Source organism: Nansenia antarctica (assembly GCF_963989245.1).
Source record: "Nansenia antarctica genome assembly, chromosome: 12".
Classification (NCBI taxonomy): domain Eukaryota; kingdom Metazoa; phylum Chordata; class Actinopteri; order Argentiniformes; family Microstomatidae; genus Nansenia; species Nansenia antarctica.
Genome location: NC_137682.1, coordinates 22927627 through 22955409, shown reverse-complemented (window position 1 = coordinate 22955409; position 27783 = coordinate 22927627). Strand labels below are relative to the sequence as shown.

The 27783-nt window shown below is 45.2% G+C and overlaps 1 protein-coding gene and 1 pseudogene across 2 annotated transcripts in view; both read left to right on the top strand.

Moving 5' to 3' along the window:
• Positions 1–27783, top strand: part of LOC308168667 (tRNA (carboxymethyluridine(34)-5-O)-methyltransferase alkbh8-like) — a 257081-nt pseudogene that overhangs the window by 137462 nt on the left and 91836 nt on the right. The window lies entirely within an intron of this gene.
• On the top strand, positions 1047–25051 carry LOC308168496 (condensin-2 complex subunit H2-like; the record flags this gene model as incomplete). The annotated part of the gene is made up of 21 exons (XM_080543096.1): positions 1047–1132; positions 1729–2006; positions 3762–4015; positions 14003–14061; positions 14271–14349; positions 14523–14591; positions 15206–15285; positions 15560–15729; positions 16985–17133; positions 17428–17549; positions 18851–19158; positions 19335–19517; positions 20273–20374; positions 20875–20919; positions 21007–21077; positions 21882–22008; positions 23079–23162; positions 23550–23599; positions 24015–24116; positions 24360–24509; positions 24908–25051. Exons 2-21 carry the CDS (start codon positions 1766–1768, stop codon positions 25049–25051), a joined length of 2589 nt encoding a protein of 862 aa, XP_080399222.1. The 5' UTR covers positions 1047–1132; positions 1729–1765.

Below are 27783 nucleotides of genomic sequence, written 5' to 3'. Positions count from 1 at the left end.
CTCAATACATTTTCATATCATTTAATAAACAGAGATTAATAGATTAAATAAATGTTTTTTTATAAACATTTTCCTTATTTTCACTTCATAAAGGGGTTTGGACATCACGTCACGTCATTGGGCCAGTTGCTTTTGGTCCCTTGAAAAGGAGGGTGCCACGTATTAAAGAGCTGTAACATCTAAACCATTCCTCCAACTTGGATCTGGATACCCTCAAATTAAAGAGGGTGTTTGACAGTCTGCACTTTAAGGCCATATTCATTCTATGACTATAACTTGAATTTGTTTTGGTAAACAACTAAAATAACAACAGTTCTGTCAAAGAGTCCAAATGGACCTAACTGTAGCTTGGCTACTGTTTTCCAATTCTGGAAAAAGAAATGTTCAATGTTTTGATTACATTTCGTCACTCTGTTTTAATATTTTGATCAATTGTGTTGGTAGGATTCCCTGCACTGTGAACTGTCCATCTGGGCAGAGAGATGGAGGCTTCTGCTTACTCAGTGTCAGAGAGCCAGAGGACACACCTTGGGTCCCCTGATGCAGAGGCAGAAGGACAGAACCACCGGAAGGACAATCTTATTAGGCTCCAGCCACCACCACCACCACCACCTCCCACCCACAGGGACCATCACTCTCCCAACATTAAAGAAGAGTACGACACACCGTGGGACAGGTTTCTACGGAACTTCATCAAAAACCAAAAGGCCAAAGATGAGATGCTCAGCAGATCTGCGTCAGGGTGTCACCTCTCTGAAGCAGCGAATGACAGTAATGACATGGATAGTGACAGTAACGGCAGTTCAGAGGTCAAGACTGGAGGTCAGGAGGTCAAGATCGAAGAGTGCTATGGTAGGAATTCCTCTCAGCAAAGGCCAACCACAGGCCGCGCTAGAGCTGACCAATCACATCCTGAGTCAGGTGGTCACAAGAGCAGCTCAGTGATTGGATTACAGGAGCAGCAGAGAAGGACAGCGGCAGGGCAAACCTCTGAGCAAAGGAAACATAGTTGTGGTCATGAGGACATGCGCCAGTGCTACGTCCAGTGTGGGAAGAAACTAAACACGGCGGATATTGTGAAAATACAGCAGCGAATTAGAAGACCAGACCAACACCGTGCTACAACTGATCAGTAAGTCACACATGCTGCTAACGCTAACACGTGCTGCTAACCCCTAACACATGCTGCTTGCTAACGCTAACACATGCTGCTAACGCTAACACATGCTGCTAACCCTAACACATGAAATGGCAATTGGTAATTAAACAGTAGGTAATTAAAGGGCAGTTGGTAATTGAACAGTAGGTAATTAAACAGTAGGTAGTTAAAGGGCAGTTGGTAATTAAACAGTTGGTAGTTAAAGGGCAGAACTATAAGCACGTCTAACAGATGAATGTCATGTATGATAAGGCAGCAAGCTGGCTTGGAAGGGAGCTGCCAGTCAAGCGTGCAAAGGCCACGCCCACACAGCCTCAGAACTGTCTGACCAGGAAGTAGAGCCTAACTAGAAGATTCTTTTCATAGTTTATTATGTGTTAACATTTTTCCTGGACACAAAATACAATTGGAACCATTTAATGTTTACTTTCCAGACCCTTAAATTACAGCAAATGCAATCAGTAATATTATTATTGCATTTGCAGGACGTGTCCTGTCAGTCTAGATGGGAGTTCAGTGAACTGTTTGTCTGTCATGTCTAAACGACCCTGCGTTGTTTCCGCCTCCAGTGTTTCCAGCCGCAGGTCCTCTTCAGCTCATGTAACCATGGTAACCATGTATGAACCAGAATGCACCGAGTCCCCCAGATCTGGCTGTGGTTCTCCAGCCCTGAAAAGCCCACAGTGGGGTCCAGAGATGGTGGCAGTGAAGCTGGAGGAAGAGGATGTAGAGGAGAATGGTGTGATGGTGAAAGAAGAGGATGGAGGAGACCAAAGGAGGGAGGAGGGAGTGATGGTGAATCAAGAGGACAGAGGAAGAGTGGAGATGAAAGACAGTGAGATGGATGGTAAGTCTTTGTTATTGGTGAGTGTCATTGCACTGTTGTAAAACCAATGCTGCCAGTGCAGTGTAAGTCAGTCAGTACCTGCATCGTCTGACAGTCCTGCTCTCTCCCGCTGTGTGGGGTTGATATATCAAGAGAGAAATATGATAGAAAATCAATTTTAGGAATAGCAACTGCCCTCTACTGCCCTCTACTGCCCTCTACTGCTCTCTACTGCTCTCTACTGCCCCCTACTGCTCTCTACTGCCCCTACTGCTCTCTACTGCACTCTACTGCACTCTACTGCCCTCTACTGCTCTCTACTGCCCCCTACTGCCCTCTACTGCTCTCTACTGCTCTCTACTGCTCTCTACTGCCCCCTACTGCTCTCTACTGCTCTCTACTGCCCCTACTGCTCTCTACTGCACTGTACTGCTCTCTACTGCTCTCTACTGTCCTCTACTGCCCCCTACTGCTCTCTACTGACCCCTGCTGTTCTCTACTGCCCTCTACTGCCCTCTACTGCTCTCTACTGCTCTTTACTGCCCCCTACTGCTCTCTACTGTCGTCTACTGCCCCCTACTGCTCTCTACTGCCCCATGCTGTTCTCTACTGCCCTCTACTGCCCTGTACTGCTCTCTACTGCACTCTACTGCACTCTACTGCTTTCTACTGCCCTCTACTGCTCTCTACTGCCCTCTACTGCACTCTACTGTCACACAATTATTCAGAGCTTTGAACGAGATTATTAACACCCGAACAGCCATGGGTGGGGTCATTAACACTTGAACAGCCACGGGTGGGTCATTAACACTAGAACAGCCATGGGTTGGGTCGTTAACACTAGAACAGCCATGGGTGGGGTCATTAACACTAGAACAGCCATGCGTGGGGTCATTAACACTAGAACGGCCATGGGTGGGGTCATTAACACTATAACAGCCATGGGGTCATTAACACTAGAACAGCCACGGGTGGGGTCATTTGACCTAGCGAGTAAAAATAAATTCTACCTTTAAAGTCGATAAAATTTCAGGACCCGCCTTTCATGACTTTTCCGAGATAAGTACGTTCTACCACCCAGTATCCTTACATTTTTAAAATCTACCTAGTATAAAGCTATTTCTATAACAGGGTTTACCCAAGTTACATACGCAGTAGTGATAGGATATTATATGTCTATGTACAGACAGTTATGAATGATAAACTGTACAGTAGGTCTCGCTATAGCTATCGCAGCAATGTACTTGCAGTAGCCTACATTTGATTATGTCTGTAATCCTCAACGGATTTTCATGGAACAAATACAATTTTATTTATGATGCAGTATATAATGTGTATAAAGTGTATTTATGATGCAGTATATAATGTGTATAAAGTGTATTTATGATACAGTATATAATGTATATCAATTTTCAAATATTAGCATATTTATGACTATTATTTTTTAATAATGATAATCAACCTCTTCTGCATCATATGTGCAGCCACTCCCCGTGATAATCTGACCGTAATCCTGTATGGTGGTACGATGCTTGTAGGAGGTGCAGAGGTTTATCTCTCTGAGAGACATACTTAGATAGAGAACACTTTAATTCATATATTTGTATTCATTGCCTATTATCTTGTTAAATGTTGATATTTAATTTCTATACTTTTTTCTTCTTTCTTAATATCCTAATGCTGTATGTAAAGCACTTTGAATTGCCCTTGTTGTATAACATGTGCTATACAAATAAACTTTCCTATGTAACCCTGTATATGTTCCTATTCTTACAGACCAGCAGAGCTCCAACCCAGGTTCAGACAGCGAGCCCAGCTCCACCACACCAGGAAACCATCAACAACACAGGAGCTCGAGGCGGAAGAATCACCTTAAAACACACCCACAGACTTACGCCGGAGAGAAGACCTACCGCTGCCCACTGTGTGGGAAGAGTTTTAGTGAAGCAGGAGCCCTGAAGAAGCATCAGAGAATACACACCGGAGAGAAACCATACCACTGCTCCCAGTGTGGGAAGAGGTTCAATACAGCAGAATCCCTAAAGAAGCATCAGAGAACACACACAGGAGAGAAACCATACCACTGCTCCCAGTGTGGGAAGAGGTTCAATACAGCAGACGAACTGAAGATGCATCAGAGAATACACACCGGAGAGAAACCATACCACTGCTCTCAGTGTGGGAAGAGGTTCAGTCAGTCAGGAAGTCTGAAGATTCACCAGAGAATACACACCGGAGAGAAACCATACCACTGCTCCCAGTGTGGGAAGAGGTTCAATACAGCAGGACATCTAAAGATTCATCAGAGAATACACACAGGAGAGAAACCATACCACTGCTCCCAATGTGATAAGAGTTTCAGTAAAGCAGGAAATCTAGAGATGCATCAGAGAACACACACAGGAGAGAAACCATACCAGTGCTCCCAGTGTGGGAAGAGTTTTAGTCAAGCAGAAAGTCTGAAGATTCACCAGAGAATACACACCGGAGAGAAACCATACCACTGCTCCCAGTGTGGGAATAGGTTCAATACAGCAGGAAATCTAAAGATTCATCAGAGAACACACACAGGAGAGAAACCATACCACTGCTCCCAATGTGGGAAGAGTTTTAATGAAGCAGGAGCCCTGAAGAAGCATCAGAGAATACACACAGGAGAGAAACCATACCACTGCACCCAGTGTGAGAACAGTTTCAATCAATCAGGACACCTAAAGAGGCATCAGAGAATACACACAGGAGAGAAACCATACCACTGCTCCCAGTGAGGGAAGAGGTTCAATAAAGCAGGAAATCTAAAGATTCATCAGAGAACACAACTGGAGAGAAACCATACCACTGCTCCCAGTGTGAGAACAGTTTCAATCAATCAGGACACCTAAAGAGGCATCAGAGAATACACACAGGAGAGAAACCATACCACTGCCCCCAGTGAGGGAAGAGGTTCAATAAAGCAGGAAATCTAAAGATTCATCAGAGAACACAACTGGAGAGAAACCATACCACTGCTCCCAGTGTGGGAAGAGTTTTAGTGAAGGAGGAAGCCTGAAGAAGCATCAGAGAACACACACAGGAGAGTAACCATACCACTGCTCTGGAAACGACCGTAGTTCTACGTCGGGTATTACCTACTGGTTATGCGGAGTTATTACAGGCATGTGAGCCGCACTGCCTATACTGTAATTCATGCGAAGTGAATGTGGCTCGTAATAAAATTAACGATGTTGTTATCAGCCGAGAAATTGAGTTAAGAAATGATTTTCTTTTACAACTTGAGTACAAGCATTTGCCTGGTTAGTAATCAAACGATAAATCACCCTCCTCTGCCCTCTCCCGCTTCCAGACGAACGCCTACCCTATATTTTAGCACTTGGCTTAATTCAGCCGCTTTTCTTTGAGCCGCTATTCACCTGCGTTCAATTTAAAGTATATTTGGTATTTATAGAAGGAAGCACGTACGCAATCTTAAACAAGCGCAGCTCGTTTTATATATAATGCTTATGTCCGTTTAGAAAAATGTGCTTACGTGAAAGTCAAAGATGACGTTAAGTACCTTTTTATAAATGAGGCTCCAGGGGTGGCCAACCAGTTGGAGACTAAGAGCCCCAAAGAATTGTTGGGGTACCAGAAAGAGCCACATCATACATGCAGGCTCACAAAAGCTCTCACTCACACACACGCAATACATTTCCAATAGGCTATGAGACCAGTGGTGTCATTTCAGCAAAAGCCAAGGTATGGCAAGGTACAGAATAGGGGGCTTGAGGGGGGGTTTCAAATCAGTTGTGCAATAGTCTATTTTGGTGAGTTGTTTCTATACAATTGACTTATATTACATTAAGGTAATGAATAAAGGAGACAGCTACAGTATGTAGGTAGTAATCTACATCTTTCCTAGCAGGTGGACCTGGTTCAATCTCCTTAGAAACAAAACATTACAGATTTAGCTATTCTCAACTCTAAATTAACTGCACTGTTAAAACACTAGTATTGTGAGACCTCACCTGTGTCCCTGTACTTGTCTCTGCTGCCGTTTTACCAAAAAAGCTCCTTGTTATGTCCATTTTCCTTTTTCTCACTGGCATATTTGTGTTTCAGCTCACCTATTACAAGTGAGACGATTGACAATATCAAAAACATGCTTGCACACACATATAACTTACTCACACACTAGCCCCAATTTGGTACAATTATTACAGAAATGATTGAGAATAGAGACATGGTTGACATTAAACTAGCTGTTGTTGTACCCTTTAACATTCGCTAACTAGCTTGTTACAGTTAGCTTCACAATCGCGGGTGACGTTAGGTCAGGTTTTTCACTAAAATAAAATTTAATTAGAACATGTTTGTACATGACATGAACTTGTTCATTAATATATTACATTTGAACCAACAGTATTATGGTGTTTATACAGTTTGTTTAACCCACCTGAATGAATGAGAATCGTGGACAAGGTTTTAACATTAACGTTACTCATGGCTTGTTTATTGAGGAACCGATGTCCCGCTCCAGTGTTGCCAGATTGGGCTACTTTTGGTCACTCTGGACGGGTGGATTCGGCAGCTTTTAGACTGGTTGGGCTTGAACTTGTCAATCCCGTCTGGCAACCCTGCGCTCCACTACAGCGCCTGGCTGGGGGGGGTGAGATGGAGCCGGGAGGATGTTGAGTTACCGTTGTGGATAAAATCACCAACATGACAACACGTGTTTCAGATACAATTTTCAGGGGATTTTTTTTTAATGCAGGTATGGCGAGTGCCAAGAATTGCTAAACCAAAACGACGCCTATTGAGACACAGCGAGCGAGCCACACACTTTTAATGAATGGATTAAAGAGCCGCACACAGACAGGCAAAATAAAATTGTGTACGTACTAAAGTCTATAAATACCAAATATACTTGAGAATGAGCTTTGTATTTAAGCCCTGAGATAGTGGCTCAATTATAGCGGCTGAATTAAGCCAAGTGAGCGGGAGAGGGCAGAGAAGGGTGGCTTCTCTGTAAGTTGCATTTGTAGTGAGGCTGATAGGTATAACAATTGTGCATTTTATGACTTAAGCATGAAACTTTCTACAGTGTTTCTATAGACTGTAAACTTCATTTTTAGACGTGGAACCACTTCAGATTTGACCTCTGGCGTCAGCAGGGCTTAAAGTTCTCCGGCACGGTGCCGGATTTCCGGCGCGGGGGAATTTTGAGCAAAAAAAATAAAAAAATCACATGCTATTTGTTTACATCGTAATTTAAAGAGTCATCTTTAGCAAAGAGACAGTTCCGCCTACCAATGGTATCACATTGCTCAAGCCAACCAGCGACTTCTAGCCAATCGGAGGCAGAGTAGTGGGGCGGGCCGGGCCGTAAGAAGTTTGAATGAGTGTAATGTTAGCTTGTAGAGACGTTCGCTTTTAGCGGCTCGCTATCTCGCTAACTTTAGTAAGAGTCTATTAAAATGGAAGCCAAGTTTCTTAAACCTGGCGAAGACACAGCTATACTAGAACGAGGAGTAAGGAATAAATGGCGCTGGGCATGGATAGAGGAGAGTAGCAGGGTTTTTCCTGCATCGAGAACTATGAGGCGGCCGACAGAAATGACAGAAATGCACTCGGTGGATTTATGTCATTTCTAACTGCAATTGCGGCATTGCGCCGACGTGGTGGCGGGGGCGCTGTTTCACAAATAAGTTAGCCTTCGTGTTTGCTAGCGAAACAGCTGATAGTTGATGTTGACTGCTCAAGGAGAATACATATTTGAAAGTACAGAATGCCTGAGAGCCTTATATTGCATTATATTACATTATATTTTGAGTGGTTATCTGGTGCCTGAATATTGTTTTTTCCTTTACATATATAATGACATTTCCACCATAAATTAATGGAGAAAGGGCACAAATTGGTGCATATCAATTCACCAGAATGCAAGAAATTAAGTGTTTGATGCTCGTTTAAGGACCCCCAGACAGCCTTGCTTCATGGGTCCCCCCCGATGTCAAACACCACTGGTACCACCTCCGCCTCATTTTGAGCCAGGAAAAACCCTGAGTAGTGACGGGAAGCCTTATGGGACGTGGTGCCAAGAAGGAGAATATAAGTGATAGTGGCTTAATAAGTAATCAGTTTGTTCTTATAAAGACATGTATATATTTTTGTAACAGGTTCGGGCACAGAGGGAGACAGACAATATGATCCGGCGGTTATAGAACGGGTTTCATTTGCGCAGCACACAGGTTTGGAGTCAGGTTGTCTGAGCCTCGCTCAGGGGAGAACGTCTCCGCTCGCTCGCTGCCCGACCCTTCCGGTCGCGGCTCTCCTGCAGCGCTCTCCGACGTTTCCGCTGCTTTCTCCCCGCTTCCTTGATTCTCCGCTCACTGCCTCCTACTCTGGTCCCGGGGGAAAACAAAGCAACACATTAAGAGGGCACGTTGATGAGGACCCAATTGGCATCAGCCGGTGCCAATTGCGCCCCCATCCCTTCACCAACCGTCCTGTGGCTCCCCCTGCAGGTCGGAATGCGCCATGTTCCCCACAATTGTATTCTGTATTGTTATAGTGATAGTGGCTTAATAAGTGATGCAATCACAAAAGTTTGGCCTTTTTAAGACATCTAAATATATAATTTTATTTTGTATTGAGTATAAAACAGTATTATGAATGAATGGTCTTTATTGTCATTAATACAGTACAGGTATCATACAACGAAATGTAGGAGGGGGGGCTCCCCTGGTGCTTGGAAAAAGACTAAAAACACGAGGGCCAAGGGTAAAATAAAAAAGGGAAAAGAGCTGGTTTACATAAATAAAGGCTATGTACACTATCTACTATACTACTATACTATAAAACACTGTGCTGTACTCTATGCTATGCTATACATATCCTAACTTTTCCTATATCTGAACCTTATGTACACAAGGGGTGTCATATTGCCAGGGCTTAAAGTACTCCGGCACAGTGCCGGATTTCCGGCGCGGGAGAATAAAATAAAAAAATGCAATTGCGGCATTGCGCCGACGTGGTGGCGGGGGCGCTGTTTCACAAATAACTTAGCTTTCGTGTTTGCTAGCGAAACAGCTGATAGTTGATGTTGACTGCTCAAGGAGAATACATATTTTAAAGTACAGAATGCCTGAGAGCCTTATATTGCATTATATTACATTATATTTTGAATGGCCATCTGGTGCCTGAATATTGTTTTTTCCTTTACATATATAATGACATTTCCACCATAAATTGATGGCGAAAGGGCACAAATTGGTGCATATCAATTCACCAGAATGCAAGAAATTAAGTGTTTGATGCTCCTTTAAGGACCCCCAGACAGCCCTGCTTCATGGGTCCCCCCCGATGTCAAACACCACTGGTACCACCTCCGCCTCATTTTGAGCCAGGAAAAACCCTGAGTAGTGACGGGAAGCCTTATGGGACGTGGTGCCAAGAAGGAGAATATAAGTGATAGTGGCTTAATAAGTAATCAGTTTGTTCTTTTAAAGACATGTATATATTTTATTCTGTATTGTTATAGTGATAGTGGCTTAATAAGTGATGCAATCAGTTTGGCCTTTTAAAGACATCTAATTTTATTTATTTTTTATTAAGTATAAAACAGTATTATGAATGAATGAATGAATGGTCTTTATTGTCATTACAGTTTTTCCCAATTGCTAAAACACAAAAGCCAATTCTCTAAACCAAATGACCAGTTCTCTAAACACATTTAATAAAACTAGCTCCCATTTGCCAAAACCATAAACACATTTCACATGAAGACACAATTCACAATCCTCCTTTTCTCATAAATCTAAACACATTTTGTCTTGCTAAAACAAGTTGCAAAAAACTCTGCTCAAAATGTCAAATTCTCAAATTAAAGCTCATGTGATGCAAAATGCTTGCCACAGTCAGCAACATTTTAACACAATGAACACACCTGGCTTCATTCATTAAACATAACGACTCAAAATTTAAGACACTTGATGCAAATGATTGTGGTGTGTGTGTGGTATAGTTCCATAAATAAATAAAAAAAACATCACACCCTGAACATTGTTTTCAGTGAGTATTGTTGTGTGTAATGGATCCTCTGTAGTGTTTGCATTGAGTTGTGATACCGTACAGTATTGTACATGTTACGGTACATGTGGGAATACGGTAACATTTTTCAAACCTTTATTTACGTAAAACTCGATAGGACAACAGTGCAACAACTTCGCGGCTGAACTTTAGTAAAATTTCGGACATCATATGCCATTTAAAGGGGGGAAATAGATATCTAAAAATGCATGACTATCATGCAAAATCAGCCTTACTGTAATGTAAAATATGTAATGTTAGATATAATGTTAGACAGGGAGCGCAGATTTATTTTTATGCATGACTATCATACATGTGGGAAAACTAGGGTTAGGGTTAGGTGCTAGGGTTACAGTAAGGTTAGGGTTAGGATTAGGGGTAGGGTTTGAGTTTGAGTTTTGAAGAGAGAAGGTGTGGTTTTGCTTATGTAGCTTTAGAAAAGTGTGTTGTGTTTAGAGTTTTGGTGAAATGGAGGAAAGTTTTGTGAAATGTGTTTTAGCAATTGAGAAAAACTGTAATACAGTACAGGTACCATACAACGACATTTAGGAGGGGGGGCTCCCCTGGTGCTTGGAAAAAGACTAAAAACACGAGGGCCAAGGGTAAAATAAAAAAGGGAAAAGAGCTGGTTTACATAAATAAAGGCTATGTACACTAGTAACTACTATACTATACAATAAAACACTGTGCTGTACTCTATGCTATAAATATCCTGAACTTTTCCTATATCTGAACCTTATGTACACAAGGGTTGTCATATTGCACATATTATTGTTGCACATTCATTTAAAGTATTAATGCATTTTAATATTGAGACATATATTTTGTATTGACTATAAAATAGTATTAATGCATTTAAACATTGAGACAAGAAGCTGTCTTCTGTACCCGCTCTCCCAATATCTCAAACTGTGACCCCCCTCCCCAAGAAAAAGTTTCAGGCACAGGATTTTTTCCCACTTTAAGCCCTGTATTGCACATAGTATTGTTGCACATTCATTTAAAGTATTAATGCATTTTAACATTGAGACATATATTTTGTATTGACTATAAAATAGTATTAATGCATTTAAACATTGAGACAAGAAGCTGTCTTCTGTACCCGCTCTCCCAATATCTCAAACAGTGACCCCCCTCCCCAAGAAAAAGTTTCAGGCACAGGAATTTTTCCCACTTTAAGCCCTGCGTCAGGTAGACTAAAGGTAGACACTAATTTTCAGGAGTAAAATATTTCTGCAAATCATTCTAGAATTTTGCTGTACAATCTAGAACTTCCATTAACTGCAATGTATAATGTCTGCTTGAGTGCACTATGACATCAAATTGAATATTTAGGATGTATGCAACATTCTGAGAACATGGAAGTTGAGATACCATGAGAGGAAGGGGGTTGTGGACTCATTTACCACTGGTACAGGGTTGGAAAACCCTGTGATCATCAACCCTGTGATCAACCCTATGATCATTCTATAGTATAATATGATATATTATCATTCTAAGGAAAAAATAAATAACGTTTAAAAAAAAAAGAACATAGTAATATACTATTTTTTTTTTCTTCACTTTATTATTTAAAAAAAAATCATTTTGATCATTCTATGATCATTCTATAGTATAATATGATATATTATTATCATTCTAAGAAAAGAAAAAAGTTTTAAAAAGTGTTTTAAAAGGATGGATATATTAATGGTGGGACACATATGACAGAACGGACATTGTAGGAGGTGACTGCCTCCAGCAGAGGGCAGTAATGCAGCATCAAGGACGCACGCTGCCGTTAAAACCAAAACAAGAAGAAGAAGACGACGACGACTTGGTCTATTCCCGCGATACCAGGGAACGAGAAGTCGAGCTAAGATGGCGGAGTCAGTGAACACACACCGTGCTGAAGCTGAAGACCTTACGAGTGATTATTAAGTTTACAACTGTGACAGAGGGCGAACATTACAGCAGTAATGCAACATCTGTAGTGATGGCGAGATGAAGCTTCATGAACTGTTGAAGCTTTCCATCCAATTGTGTCACACATAGGCCGAAGCTTCGTGTTGCTTCATTTGCTCTACTGCGCCATCAAGTGGACAATAAATGTCTAGCAGGCAGAGTGATGATGACACCGTGGCTTTGGTGTGTGAAGCTTTGAATTGAATAAATGTGCTTGTGTTACTAGGAACAACAACATTGTATTCATTTATTCATTTTTATTTAAAAATAACAACTTCTCCACAGTGCTGGGCTTCAGGCGGTTTCTTTTTTTTTTTAGATGATTTCACCTGCGTTTACCTGTCCCTTTTATGTTTCGAGTCTCGCGCCAAATCCGAGCCACTTCCCGAATCGGTCACGTGGTACGGCCGGCAGGTTACCATATACGTCATCAACACATGCCTCTTACCATATACGTCATCAACACATGCCTCTTACCATATACGTCATCAACACATGCCTCGATACGCGCATCACAAACATGTGCCTCGGTTACTCGACACGGAAGGACACATCACTAAACATCTGGGATGCGAGCTGCCGCTAAACCCAAAAGAACAAGAAGAACCAGAACAGTTAGAATAGTTACATCTCTGTATTTGGTTTCCTTTACTGCGGAAAACATCTCAACAGTCAACAAGGACAACGGGAGACTCTGAGTGTCGGAGGTCAGTAGAAGCCTTTGTCTCAGCTCGCTGCCTCACTGTCTAACATGTTACTACTGACCTCTTCTGTCTGCAGAGATAGGCTATTCTGTCACTATACAATGTTGTTATATATAACACTATACAATGTTGTTATCTATATATAACACTATACAATGTTGTTATATATATAACACTATACAATGTTGGTGGAACTTGTTATCAGTTTATGTCTGTGTCGCCTGGTCTGGACGAGCACACGGAGGTACTGATGGCGCTTCTCCACTATGGAAGGCCATCAAACCAAATAACGTCTAGAAATCCTGTGTCCACACGTAGCGCCATTGTAGTAGATTTTGGCACACATAAACCGTATAAACTGTAGTTTACCTTTTGCTATAAGGACCCTCCTGACTATTGGCACTTTTCCACTATCTCGGGTCGGCTCGCTTCGGCACGCTTTTGAACAGTTCTGATTTTCCACTATACACAAGCGACCAGGAACGAGTAAGAGATAGTAGGCGGAGTTACGCGTCATAAAAGCGCGCCATGGTGGTGACGTATATTTTCACGAGACACAACACAGCCACAACAATAGCAACATGGAGGAACTTGAAGCTATCGTATACTTTTTCCTCAGTATGTGGTATATTATTAACCGTGATTTTTTGGAGAGAAAGAGAGAGAGGAAGCTATGTACACATAATAAAGTCATGTTTTTTGAACCCTTAAAACCACTGCCTTCACTTGTCTGCTTTATGAACTGTAGTATCATTGTGTGCCGTGTTATTCACGGACAAACACAGTGCCCGGAGGCACCCTTTGCGGGTTAATAACTGTGATTTACCGTGGGTTAGGATAACAATTCAAACGTGTCCGGATAGGGGAGAGGACAGGGAATCCAAAACCATTTGAATGGTGTCGATACTACACTCCTATCACGGTCGACACAGCGCGGAGCGAATTCCCGGGTAGAAATTGTCTGTCCCCCCGCTGATATCCTCCATGACGTGCTGCTGCTTAGAGCAGCGGGTGAACTCCCGGTTCATTGAGTTTACGGTTAAAAGCATATCTTCTCGGGGTGTCAGCGCGGTGGTTCAGGGCTCAAAATGACCGTATACCGATGGTGAAGTTAGCAAAGGAGTATTGTGTTTTGTACCACCTCCATAGCCGGTTTTATTCACGGACAAACACGGTGCAGAGGTAACTGGTGTCTATACACAAGAACCCAATGGCAGAGGTAACTGGTGTCTATACACAAGAACCCAATGGCAGAGGTAACTGGTGTCGAGTGAAATCCTTCGGTGTTTGGTCTTCCTTCAGGTGGAGCACCTGTACAACATGGTGTTCCAAACGCTGGACTACATCTCCGACAGAGACAAGTGAGTCAGTTCTACTGCCCCTGAACACACACACACACACACACACACTTATAGTAAGCCACAGCCATACCGATAAACACACACACGCACTTGTAGTAAGCCACAGCCTTACAGAAATACACACACACACACACACACACTTATAGTAAGCCACAGACATACACACACACACACACAGAGTGTCTTATTGCGGTGGTCTCTCTCTCCAGGCGGAATAAAGAGGATGCTGCATCTGGAGAGGATGGTGCGAAGAAGACCAGAGCCAGAAAGCACATGGATGATACTGAGGTACAAACGAGAGAGCGAGAGAGAGAGAGAGAGAGGGGAGGGGGGGGCGGTGGGCGTCACAGGTGCGGGAGGTTGGATTTGAATGGGAATGGACTGGTTGTTTAAACCCATTCAGTATTTGGGAGATTGTCTGAAATGTTTTGGTTCAAGCTGTGTGTGTTGCTTTGTTCCAGTTGGACTCCCTAGACCACGTCTCAACTGAGGTCTCTCAGAACATGGACGTGAAGAAGAAGTCGACCGCGGTGAGTGGTCCCAGGAGACCGTCTGTGTACATCAGATGCTCCTCTGAAGTGTTATATAATAATAATAATAATAATAATATATTTAATTTAAAAGTGCCTTTCTCAAACTCAAGGACACTGTACAGAAAACAAAGAGAAGACAAAAAAAAAAAGAGCAAAAATTTAATAAAATCATATTTAAAAAGAACGAAGAAAGTTGTAAAAGCTTAGGCAGCTATGGGGGGATAGTGTTACTCAGGACCTCTGCCATGCTGTAGGAAGGCCAGTCTGAACAGATGGGTCCTGAGTCTGGTCTTGAATGTATGGAGAGTATGGGATGGCTGGTGGGAGGGCTGAAACACAGCTTGGGTGCAGCAACAGAAAGTGTAATTTTTGAATGGGCCTTGTCTGACTGTGTATGTATACAGTGTGTAACTGATTGATGTTGTTGTTTGTGTGTCTCTGATGTGTAACTGATTGTGGTGTGAGTGTCTGATGATGGTCGTGTGTGTGTGTTTCTGATGTGTAACTGTTTGTTGTGTGTGTCTTCTGTGTAACGTGTGTGTGTGTGTGTGTGTGTCTGTCTGATGTTTAACTGATTGTTGTGTGTGTGTGTGTGTGTGTGTGATCCTCAGAGAGTGGAGGTGGCTCCTCTGGTCCCCGTGTCTCTGCTTCCTACTGAGCCCCTGGAGAAGCAGAAGCTGCCTCTCATCAGGTGGGTGTCCACACTGTCCCCACTGTCCACACTGTCCACACGCCCCCCAGGTTGTCCACACGCCCCCCAGGCCTTCCTCTCCATCTTTGATTCCAAACCACTTCATTTGTAACGTAACCCACAGCCTGAGCGTGACTGAGGCAGCACTCCTCTACCGTACACAACAGAGGCGGTGCGAAGTGTGTGTGTGTCCCCCTGTCTTCCTTCAGTCATGTGTCTGTGTGTGTGCGTGTCTGTGTGTGTGTGTCTGTGTGTGTGTCTGTGTGTACCACAGTCTGAGAGGCGACGTGCTGGGGAGCTGTAAGGACTACCGGATGAACACGTTCACGCCGGACCCCCTGGGCATCATCCGTCTGAACCAGGGCTCCCCGCTCTGCTCCCTGCTGAGGGACGCGCTGATGGAGGGCAGGCCCTTCATCCCCATGGCTCTGTTTGACTCCAACGGTGAGGCCCCGCCCCTTCTGTTTATTGAGGTTTTTTCAACAACTATACAATACAATAACATTTGGTACATATACTGTAAGTGAAAAAAGTAATAGTGCAAGTTTAAGTGAACCGAAACAAAAACAAGATAGGACTTAGACAGCAAACTAAAAATAGAATCCAGGACTAAGACTAAGGACATGAAATCATTCAATAATAAAGAAATAAAAAACGAAAAAACGAAAAGTGAAAATAAAAACAGTGTGTATAATGTAAACATAAGTCACTGTTGGTCAGTCAGTTAGGCCCCGCCCCCTCTGTAGTCTGTAGCATTAACAGTAGAGACACGCTAAAACACCAGCCCTGTTTTAACATTGATTATGCGTGTGCGTGTGTGTCTGAGAGATCGTAGAAAATCGCACGCCATGTTTAATGTGTTCCATCTAGGGGTGCAACGGTTCTCGGTTTTATATTTAACGGTACGGATCGCCATCCACGGTTCAATACGCACTGGTGAATTGAATTTTTTTCCGGTTTATGATGCGTTCCATTAAAAGTCGGTTTATATTTGTTTTTGTGTTTACATTTCTTTTTTTGTGTTTAAGTGTTTTTTGTTTATATATATTTATATTTTTTACATTAGAATATACCAGTCATATTCAACGGAACCCCCCGCCCCCCCAAGAAAGAGGAATTATTACGGACGTAAACACCAAACATCTGACAAGCAGGCTAAAATATCCTCTTTATTTAAATTCACCCAACCCGAATCTGGCGAGTGGCAAGCCCATGGGCTCGTTGGTAACGTTAGTCCGCCAGTAGTCTCGCATAGCCAAACCTATCTCCACACTTCGCTTCGCGCTGGACACACTCGCTTACAAGATTGTGCACAAGTGTGCGCGCGCGACGCGAGAGAGTTTTTGCCGGGTGAGATGTCTGCAGATGGAAAGTAAGCAAGTTGAAACGTTAGCAAATATAATTGCTGAGTGTTCTAACAGAGCAAGTTGGTTCAAATTGGTCGTTATTATTGTGACTAGAAAGTGTACAATAGTGTCAAAGAACTAGCAAGCTAACTAGCTAGCTCAGAGGTGATTAGATGAGCTAGTCTGCTGCACACATGCCAGCTAAAGAGCTAACTGGATGCACTTTATTATTTTACTTAAAGTAGATATACTATCTTTCTTATTCTGCTAGAATTGGGCTTTATGGTAATACCATAATGGCATATTTACAGTACATGGACAGTGGATTGAAGCATTGTCTGTGTCATGTCCAGAGGGCGCAGGGCAAGCAGCAGGGGATGCTGGGATGGCTGTTGCCAGGGACGACGGCGGGGAGCTTGACGGCGGGGAGGACTTCCTGCCCCTGGAGGACCAGGGGATGGAGGTGGACCAGGACCCCGCGGAGCACATCACCAGACAACAGGTGGGACCATACACACACACACACACACACACACACACACACACACACACACACGCATACGAGGGGATGGAGGTGGGTTAGGGATCTATTTATTTTCTATATATATGTCTATCTATTCTTGCCATTAAAAAAAAAAAAAATAATCTATATTTTTTAATGATATATGTAAAGCACATTGAATTGATTGCCCCTGTTGTATGAAATGTGCTCTACAAATAAACCTGCCTTGCCTTGCCTGTACTGCCATGTGTTGTGTCTGGTCTCAGGGTGTTCTACCTGTTCTCTCTCTCCCAGATGGCCAGTGGTGAAGGGAGGATGCTGAGGGAGAGGCGTGAGGTCCAGCCCTCCAAGGATGAACAGACGAAGCGCAGGATGGCGGAGGAGAAAGCCCAGGGGGTAGGGCAGTGGTTCTCAAAGTGTGGGGCGCGCCCCCCGAAGGGGGCGCAATAGCAATACTGGTGGGGCGCGAGAGACTGGGGAGGTCAACAATTAACACTCAGGTGAACTCTTTGACTTGTTCTAATTGTAGCTTCATAATCTTCAGAATGGAGTCATTTCTGACAGGGACAGCGAAAACAAAAACGGAAAATGCGACAAACATGGGTAAAAAAAAAAACGTCCGAAAGTATGACGAGGCTTACCTTGCAATGGGCTTCACCGTGAATGTGGTGGGAGGTGAGGAGAGACCATTGTGCGTGCTATGTCTCAGAACATTAGCAGCAGACAGCCTGAAGCCAAACAAGTTAAAAAGGCACCTTGAGACAACACACCCCAATGATGCAAAGAAGCCACTGGCCTTCTTTAAAAGAAAACTTACAGAGTACAGAAAGCAAGAAACTCATATGACAAAAGCGGCATCCGTAAGTACCAAAGCGCAAATAGCATCATTCAAGGTTGCATACAGAATTGCGAAGTGCAAGAAACCGCACACCATAGCTGAGGAGCTCATACTCCCAGCTGCACTGGATATGGTGTCAACTTTGATTGATGAGACAACCGCTGCAAAATTGAAGACCATTCCCCTGTCCAACGACACCATTGCAAGACGCATAGGTAAGATGTCAGAGGACCTTGAGGAACAACTCGCAGAGAAACTACACAAACGTTTTGCATTGCAAGTTGATGAGGCTACTGACAGTAATAAGGACTGCTTGTTTATTTCTTATGTCCGCTATGTAGATTCGGAGTCAATGAATGAAGACTTGCTGTTTTGCAAGCATGTGACAGCTAATGAGCTATTTGGGATTCTTGACACTTACCTGACAGAACACGGACTGAAATGGGAGAACTGTGTGGGGTTTTGCTCAGATGGTGCGCAGACAATGGCCGGGAAAAGGAAGGGACTGCAGGCGCTAATAAATCGCGTCGCACCAAACGCGCAATGGACACACTGTGTCATTCACAGAGAGGCGCTCGCATCCAGGCAGCTTAGCCCTGAGCTAAATGAGGTTTTGACCGAAGTGATCGGTGTTGTAAATTTCATCAAAACCCGCCCGCTGAAAGCACGTCTGTTCTCTGCACTGTGTGAGGAAATAGGAGCTGAACACTCTTCTTTGCTGTTTCACAGTGAAGCAAGGTGGCTCTCCCGAGGGAAAGTGTTGTCCCGAGTCTTTGAGCTCAGAGAGGAGATTCAGGTGTTTTTGGAGGAGGTGGGAATGCACGAATCTGCAAGCAAGTTCAGTAATTTATAATTCCTGATGAAACTGGCCTATCTCAGTGATGTGTTTGGAAAGCTCAACGAGCTGAATCTTCAGCTTCAAGGAAAAGACAAACACCTACCCCACCTGGCAGATAAGGTCAGCGCATTCACCAGAAAGCTGGAGGTGTGGGGCAGGCGCCTTGATGAAGGAAATACTGATCCTTTTCAGAACCTGACCACGTTTGTAGAAAGCAGTGATTGTGATGCCACCACAGTGATCCCCTGCCTGAAGCAACACATCTCTTCCCTGGGAGCATTGTTCCAGAAATACTTCCCACACAACACTGCTGAGTATGACTGGGTGGTGGATCCATTCAATGCAGCAGGTTGGTAGGCAATTTGGATGACTAAATATAACTGTGACTATTTTGTGCTGTAGGCCTATATTTTATTAATGTTGTATGTATGTTACTAACTAACTACCTGCAATGGATTGTTGTAAAATTGAATCGTGTTGTGTTTAATATGCAATTAATTACAAATAAGGTATCTCTATCTGTAGCACCTGCTGATTTCAGCTCTGCTGAAGAGGACCAACTCATCGAGCTGACCTCTGAGTCCACCCTGAGGCTGAGGTTCAATGGTCAGACACTGAGTGAATTCTGGCTTGGTGTGGAGAAGGAGTATCCACTCATAGGGCAGAGGGCTGTAGGCATCCTTCTTCCCTTCGCCACATCCTATCTCTGTGAGGCTGGCTTTTCAGCTGTTGCTTCACTGAAAACAAAGTACAGATCTAGGCTCAACATTGAGCAGGACTTGAGAGTGGCAGTATCAGGCCTGCTACCCCGTTTTGAAAAGATCTGCAGTGCCAAACAGGCTCATTGCAGCCACTAATGCTGTAATGTTATGATGTTCTTGATTGTTAGTGTTCATTTTCTTGAGAATTGTAATCGAAAAATATTGTTATTGTGTTTATTTATTATATTGTGTTATTTGTATTTTTAGGTTTTTTGTTGGGAGACAGTGTTATGTGGTTCAGTTCAATAAATGTAAACTTGCCCCATGTTGTGACCGTTTTTTGGGGGTGAGGTGGGGCTCACAATTTTTTTGTCCTCCCAAGGGGGGCTTGACAGAAAAAGTTTGAGAACCACTGGGGTAGGGTGACTCACCACACGCACAGGATGTTGATTTATATATTTGAACCAGTCAGGATAAATCACAAATGTACACTTCTATCAACTGTGTGTGTGTGTGTGTGTGTGTGTGTGTGTGTGTGTGTGTGTGTTGCAGGAGAATACGTGGAGGTTACATGACCCGTACGCCACATTCAGGGAAGACAAGCCTCTGAAAATAGGTCAGGAAACCTCGTCCCTACACACGAATGTAGTCCACTCACACAACCTTGGTCAACAGACAATATTCACTTTGAGCACAGTGGGTTTGTGAATGCCTGCCTTCATTGTGTGTGTGTGGTTTGTGTGTGTGTGTGTGTCCTCCTAGGTAAATGTTACAAGGTGCCTCAGGGTCTCAGCGATGAGGGCAAGAGGAAAAGGAAAGGCCCCACCGTGCTCCAAGACTTCTGGACCTGGTACACCGGCACCTGTGAGTTTGTTTGTTTGTGTGTGTGTGTGTGGGTGTTTCAATGTGTGTGTCGTCAATGAGTCTCCCGTGAGTGTGAGTTGGACAGACCATGTTAGGCTGTGAGTTGGACAGACAGACAGAGTGTGTTAGGCTGTGAGTTGGACAGACAGACAGACCGTGTTAGGCTGTGAGTTGGACAGACAGAGTGTGTTAGGCTGTGAGTTGGACAGACAGACAGACCGTGTTAGGCTGTGAGTTGGACAGACAGAGCGTGTTAGGCTGTGAGTTGGACAGACAGAGCGTGTTAGGCTGTGAGTTGGACAGACAGACCGTTAGGCTGCGAGTTGGACAGACAGAGCGTGTTAGGCTGTGAGTTGGACAGACAGACCGTTAGGCTGTGAGTTGGACAGACAGAGCGTGTTAGGCTGTGAGTTGGACAGACAGAGCGTGTTAGGCTGTGAGTTGGACAGACAGAGCGTGTTAGGCTGCGAGTCCTGACCCATGCCCTCCTCTCGTTCCAGACGACCCCCCCGATCGCAAGCTGAAGAACGGACCGGAGTTGACAGGTAAACGGTCTCTGGGGCGCGCTGGTGTTGTGTTCCTGCTTGTGTCCTGCCTGGGCTGAGTAAGTCACGTCTCCTGTTCTGTTGCAGACCTGAACTACATTTATTTGGCTAAAATGAAAGAGAAGCTGAAGACACGGAAGAGGATCCTAAAGAGAACGGTGTGTGTGTGTGTGTGTGTGTTTCTGTACAGCTGTGGCTTACTATAAGTGTGTGTGTGTGTGTGTGTGTGTGTGTGTGTGTGTGTGTGTGTGTGTGTGTGTGTGTGTTTGTGTTTGTGTTTGTGTGTGTGTGTGTGTGTGTGTGTGTGTGTGTGTGTGTGTGTGTGTGTGTGGTGCTGGGCTGGTCTTCCTAAGAGAAGGGCCAAACAGTTAGCAAAATATTGCTCAATATCCGCTGTTATTGGTAGCCGCTCAATATGGAGAAGGCGGTGCTTCCTGTACCCATGAGCGGGATACTGTCTGTCTTATTGTCTGTATCTGTCAACCCACTGGTATCATCTGGTGCGAATAACATCCTGTGTGTGGCAGAACTGGTTGTTGGCTCAGCATTACTGTAACAGATTGTTTCCATGATATCAAAATGCACTGTTAGTATTTATGTCCTTTAGAATTGTACATGTATGTGGACATAAATACAGCATTTAAAATGTGTATTTCTGTACAGCTGTGGCTTACTATAAGTGTGTGTGTGTGTGTGTTTCTGTACAGTTGTGGCTCACTATAAGTGTGTGTGTGTGTGTGTGTGTATTTCTGTACAGCTGTGGCTTACTATAAGTGTGTGTGTGCGCGTGTGTGTGTATTTCTGTACAGCTGTGGCTTACTATAAGTGTGTGTGCGCGTGTGTGTGTGATTTCTGTCCAGCTGTGACCTACTATAAGTGTGCGTGTGTGTCTCCATGCTTATAAGTGTGCGTGCGTGTGTGGCTCATAAGTGTGTACTAACGGTGGCCTCTGGGGGTGTCAGGGTGTGTTTGTGTCAGACGAGGAGCTGAGGAGGACATACCTGCAGCTGGACGAGAGAGAAGAGAGAGAGGGAGGGGAAGGAGGGGAGGACGCCCAGCCAGAGGGACTCAGACTCCACGACCACCAGGGTGAGACCTGGCACCCTGACCTTTGACCCTGTAACCCCAGACCTGGTCCCTGGTCAACCCTGGTCAGCTGACCCCTCCTCACACCCAGCCTCAGCACCTGACCCAGTAGTGGGGCTGACGGCCGTTCTCTCTGGGTCCTGCTGTCGTCTCCGCTGCTGTCTGTCTGAGTTAGAGAAGGTTCCGGGTGTCAGTACAGTACTATTTACACTATCTAAATATCATTAGAGAAGAGTTTTGGTGAGGCTGCATTCTCATTTGATGCACCCAAATTGTGGAATGCACTGTCGGTTTACATTAGGGATTCAACCTCAGCAAATATGTTCAAGTCAAGACTAAAACCCCATCTTTTTAATATTACCTTTAAATGACTAAATAATTAAATTATGATTATATATGGATTGGAGCACTTTGAGCTGCAACGTTTGCAGGAAAAGCGCTATACAAATAAAGTTAGTATTATTATTAGTCCTAGAGATTATTTTTCTTAGTCCCTTTTTTTCTGATTTTCAAATATACAAAAATACAAACAGTAGCAAATAAATTGACCCAAAAAAGAAATTCACCACGACAACAACAAAAAAGAAAAAAGAAGCTTCCAGAATTTGTTATCGCCATCAACAGGTCATAGTACGATTATGTCATAAAATCAGGACTGTGGTCATGTAAAGGATGGGCCTTATACAGTCATCTTTAATGGTATTTAAACGGTATTTAATTCTAGTTCTAATATCTAAAATTCTATTTCATTTGTATTATTTAACATGGAGTACAGACCAGAGTGTCTTTTTCAACGGAGCCCTGCTATAGAAATGATACAAGTACATCGGATATAAGCTAAAGCAAACAGGATACCATTTCATAGAAACATGAACACTAGGTGGTAACGAGGAGATAGGTAGGTGCTAGGGATGATGGTAGTGGACCTGACACTAGTCCCAGTCATCTTAGTGGTATCATTCCTATGTGTCTGGGCCTAGGTGAAAGGTACACCCGAGGTACGATGGTAGCCTAAATGGCATTAGGCCCCGACGTTCATCTTAATGGTACTGTTCCTCTGTGTCTGGGCCTAGGTGACGACCATTCTGACGATGACCACGACTTCCTGGCTGACATCCCAGCTGAGTTTGGAGGTGGTCAGGACTTCATCGTGCTAGGTATTCCCAGGCGGTGCTACTGTTTATCCTGTTCTCTCTCTGTCTGTCTGTCTGCCTCTCTGTCTGTCTCTCAATCCCCTATCCTCTCTGTCTGTCCCTCTGTCAATCCCCTATTCTCTCTCTCTGTCCCTCAATCCCCTATCCTGTCTGTCTGCCATTCAGTCCCCTGTCTGTCTGTCTCTCAATTCCCTATCCTCTCTGTCTGTCTGTCCCTCAAACCCCTGTCCTCTCTGACTGTCTGTCCCCCAATCCACTATCCTGTCTTTCTGTCCGTCTGTCCCTCCCTCAGTCCCCATACATTCACCCTGTCATATTCAAATATATTCCATTCCATGTGTCGGTTGGATGTGTGTGTGTGTTGAATGTGTGTGTGTCTGTTGCTTGCAGAGCCCCAGGCAGATGGGATGAGCTATGAAGACCTGGTGAAGCAGAGTATGGTACGTACCGTAGGCCACGCCCCCTGGTCCCCTGTCCCAGGGTGCACCACGCCCCCCTGGTCTCCTGTCCCAGGGTGCACCACGCCGTACCTGGAGAGACCAGGTCACACTGTGTCCCTCCCTCTGCCAGACTCCCTGTGGTCATGTCATACATGCTGCCTCCTCTCACCCTGCTGATGTTGTCCTTGCTCCCTCCTCCCCTCCCTCTGGCTCTCTCCCTCCTTCCCTCCCTCCCTTCTTCTCTCGCTCCCTCCCTCCTTCCCTCCCTCCCTCTCCCCCTCCCTCCCTCCCTCCCTCTCCCCCTCCCTCCCCCCCTCCCTCTCCCCCTCCCTCCCTCCCTCTCCCTCCCTCCCTCCCTCCCTCCCTCTCCCTCCCTCCCTCTCCCTTCCTCCTTCCCTCTCCCTCCCTCCTTCAGGAGCAGTTCCTGAAGAACTCCCAGGGTTACGCCCAGGAGTCAGAGTTGTCGCGGCGGGTGAAGACGTGGGAGGACATGATGAGGCCTGAGCTGCTGCTCCAGGTGAGACCTCCTCCTCCCGGCCCCACCAGGCCACCGTAACCGGGGTAACCCCCCCCCCCCCCCTTTGGCCTGACTCACATTTCACGTTTACCATCCTTTCGAGAGGAGGCTCCCAGTGACACAGAAAAGACACAGTCACAGAACCAACCCCCCCCCTATGCTCTGCTGGCTATTAGCTAACCTCTAGTCCTGCTGACCCCTCTCTCTCTCTCCCTCTCCCCCCCCCCCCCCCCCTCTCTCCAGGAGGAGCGTCCCACCTTCGACATCCATGACTACGGAGACCGGGTCGTAGCAGCCCTGAGTGAGGTCGGGAACAGGAAGTCGTTCGTTTCCATAGTCCACGGCCTGGACAACATTGAGGCCTGCAAGTACATGCTTGCTTCCCTGCAGCTGGTGAGTGAGTGTGTGAGTGAGTGTGTGAGTGTGTGAGTGTGTGAGTGTGTGTGTGTGTGTGTGTGTGTGTGTGTGTGTGTGTGAGTGTGTGCGTGTGCGTGTGCGTGTGTGTGTGTGTGTGTGTGTGTGTGTGTGTGTGTGTGTGTGTGTGTGTGTGTGTGTGAGTGAGTGAGTGAGAGTGTTTTCTAAGGGGCTTTATACACCAACAGGGCCGAGCCCAACCATACTGTGCTGGCGCTCTGGTAGTTTCCGTTCACGTTGTCCTTTCCACAACTGTTTCAGCAACTGTGCTGGATGTGTAGGACAGCTCAGCTAAGCACAGCTCAGCACAGTTCGGCTCAGGACTGGGACTGAGGGGATGTGTGTGCCTTCCTTGTCTCCCCCCCCCCCCCCCCCAGGCCAACGACTACACAGTGGAGGTAGACAGGAAGGAGGGTCTGGAGGAGACGGTGGACAGCATGGGGCTCACGCTGCTCAGCAAGACCAGGGCCCACGACCGCTTCAAACACGCCCCCACAGCAGCACCCGCTGACCCCGTCTGACCTCTCCTGCGACTGTGTGTGTGTGTTGCCTAACATGGACTCAAAAGGGGACACCCTTCCCCTCACGTAATGTGTGTGTGTGTGTGTGTGTGTGTGTGTGTGTGTGTGTGTGTGTGTGTGTTCTGCCCCTGTGATGACAGTAATAAGCAGTCTTCATTCCCTCTGGTCCACCATGGTCACTTAGGGAGAAGAGCAGTAATTACATTCTCTCTCCTCTCCTCTCCTTCCCTCTGTCAACACTAAGATGATATCTCCCTTTCCCCCCCTCTCATTTTATGATATACTGCATTGGTTACCATCTAATTTGACTTGAGTCTTGAGTATGACAGAGATAAACAGCAACACTAGCATAACAACAAACAGTTACAGTCAATACTCGTACCATAACAATACCCATGACTGTAGAAGAAGAAGATATAGACCAAAGGAGTATTGATCGGATCATTACAATGGGGGAAGTGTATTCCATTGTGTTTGGCAAAGATATTATGAACTGTGGTCATCTTGTCCTCTAGGCCCTACACTGTGTCCTATGTCATACATACACCAATGATGCTGTTCACCATAACGCCTGGGCCACACCGGACAGCTCTACCTCAGCACCACGTGTGCATTTCATTTCGGTGGCCGTGGTAACAGGTTAGAGCAGCCACACAGGCCGCATGAGCCGCGCGTCTCACGCTGTGTGGCTGCTGAGGTAGAGGTGTCCTGAGGTAGAGGTGTCCTGCTGAGGTAGAGGTATCCTGAGGTAGAGGTGTCCTGCTGAGGTAGAGGTGTCCTGAGGTAGAGGTGTCCTGCTGAGGTAGAGGTATCCTGAGGTAGAGGTGTCCTGCTGAGGTAGAGGTGTCCTGAGGTAGAGGTGTCCTGAGGTAGAGGTGTCCTGCTGAGGTAGAGGTGTCCTGCTGAGGTAGAGGTGTCCTGAGGTAGAGGTGTCCTGCTGAGGTAGAGGTATCCTGAGGTAGAGGTGTCCTGCTGAGGTAGAGGTGTCCTGCTGAGGTAGAGGTATCCTGAGGTAGAGGTGTCCTGAGGTAGAGGTGTCCTGCTGAGGTAGAGGTGTCCTGAGGTAGAGGTGTCCTGCTGAGGTAGAGGTGTCCTGCTGAGGTAGAGGTATCCTGAGGTAGAGGTGTCCGGTGTGGCCCAGACTTAAGACACTCCTGCTAGTAGGCCTGCTGCTTTTGAGGTCAGAAATGAGCCATGTTTGGATTGTGATAAACTACCTCACCTCTGAGCAGGTGGTAATGTCTGAGAGCTGTTCACGGGTACAGGAACACAGGCTGTCAGTTTGTAACCTTCCTCCTAATGTTAACTCATACAATATTCAACAGATAGACTGGATGAATCTGCCTCAATCTGCCCTACTGATTCTCAGTTGTGCATACTTAACATGCAATGAAAGGACTTCATTGTAAAAAAAAAAATAAGAAAAAAGACTGTCATGTTTTTATTGCAAACAAAACTTTATTTACCAACACTCACAAGCATTTTGTGAATCAAGAAAAATCGTATAAGCATTAACAACAATTTCAAACGTCATCTTCAAAAGTAAATAAGCAGGTTGCAATATCATCATTAGCAGCTACTACAGTATTCCATCTCAGAGAGAGAGAGAGAGAGAGAGAGAGAGAGAGAGAGAGAGAGAGAGAGAGAGAGAGAGAGAGAGAGAGAGAGAGAGAGAGAGAGATACATAACAAATACAGCAATAAGGAAGAACATATATTATCATTTCTCACATAACACAATTACTTCTATGGAATTGAAACCGTTAAAATAGTGTGGGTTTCCTGTTTTTCAAATAAGAAGCTGCAGGACTGCAGAGAGGGGAGGAATGAATCAGGCATGAGACATTGACCAGATAAGCAGTATCAGTGGTCCGGATTAGAGGATCAGATGTTGTTTCCGGTTGGTTTGGTCCTGATTGATCTGACCTTGAGTTGCAGGACTTGTTCTTGTAACAACAGAACAACCCAACACCAAGACAGGCTGCGAGTGTGAAGACTTCAGCCAGTTGTACATAAATATACACACTAATCCAAGACCCTGGGGAATAATGAGGAGAGGAGACGTCATCAGATAAGGTTGAGCTGACTGATACTGTTACTACAAACTGACTACTGAGTGAGAGAGAGCCCTGTTCACGGTAGGTATAGCTCACCGGTACACAAGGAGATTTCCTGGGTGACGGTTAGACTTTCGACGTCATTTTCCACCGTGCAAGCCAGATTACCCACAAAGCCTTCCTTCAGGATGACGGTTTCTGTCATGTCGTCGCTGAGGAAAGCCACCGCTCCGCTCAGCGTCTGTCCGTCCAGAGTCCAGCTGTAGTGGGGAGAGCTCCCCCTGTTGGAGCAGGACACCCTGACCTCCCCGTGGGACAGACACTCTGTGGACAGGCTTGCAGGGTACAGGGGGGCTGGGGACAGAGGCGGGGTCGGAGCATTGCGTTTACATTTCTATCCAAATCGACTTACAATTAGACATTACAGGGACAGCCTCCCTGGAGTAACTGAGGGCGAAGTGCCTTACTCAAGGGCACACTAGTGGGGGTGTTCCCAGGTCTTACTCAAGGGCACATTAGTGGGGGTGTTCCCAGGTCTTACTCAAGGGCACACTAGTGGGGGTGTTCCCAGGTCTTACTCAAGGGCACATTAGTGGGGGTGTTCCCAGGTCTTACTCAAGGGCACACTATTGGGGGTGTTCCCAGGTCTTACTCAGGAAGGCCTCCAAGATCTCCA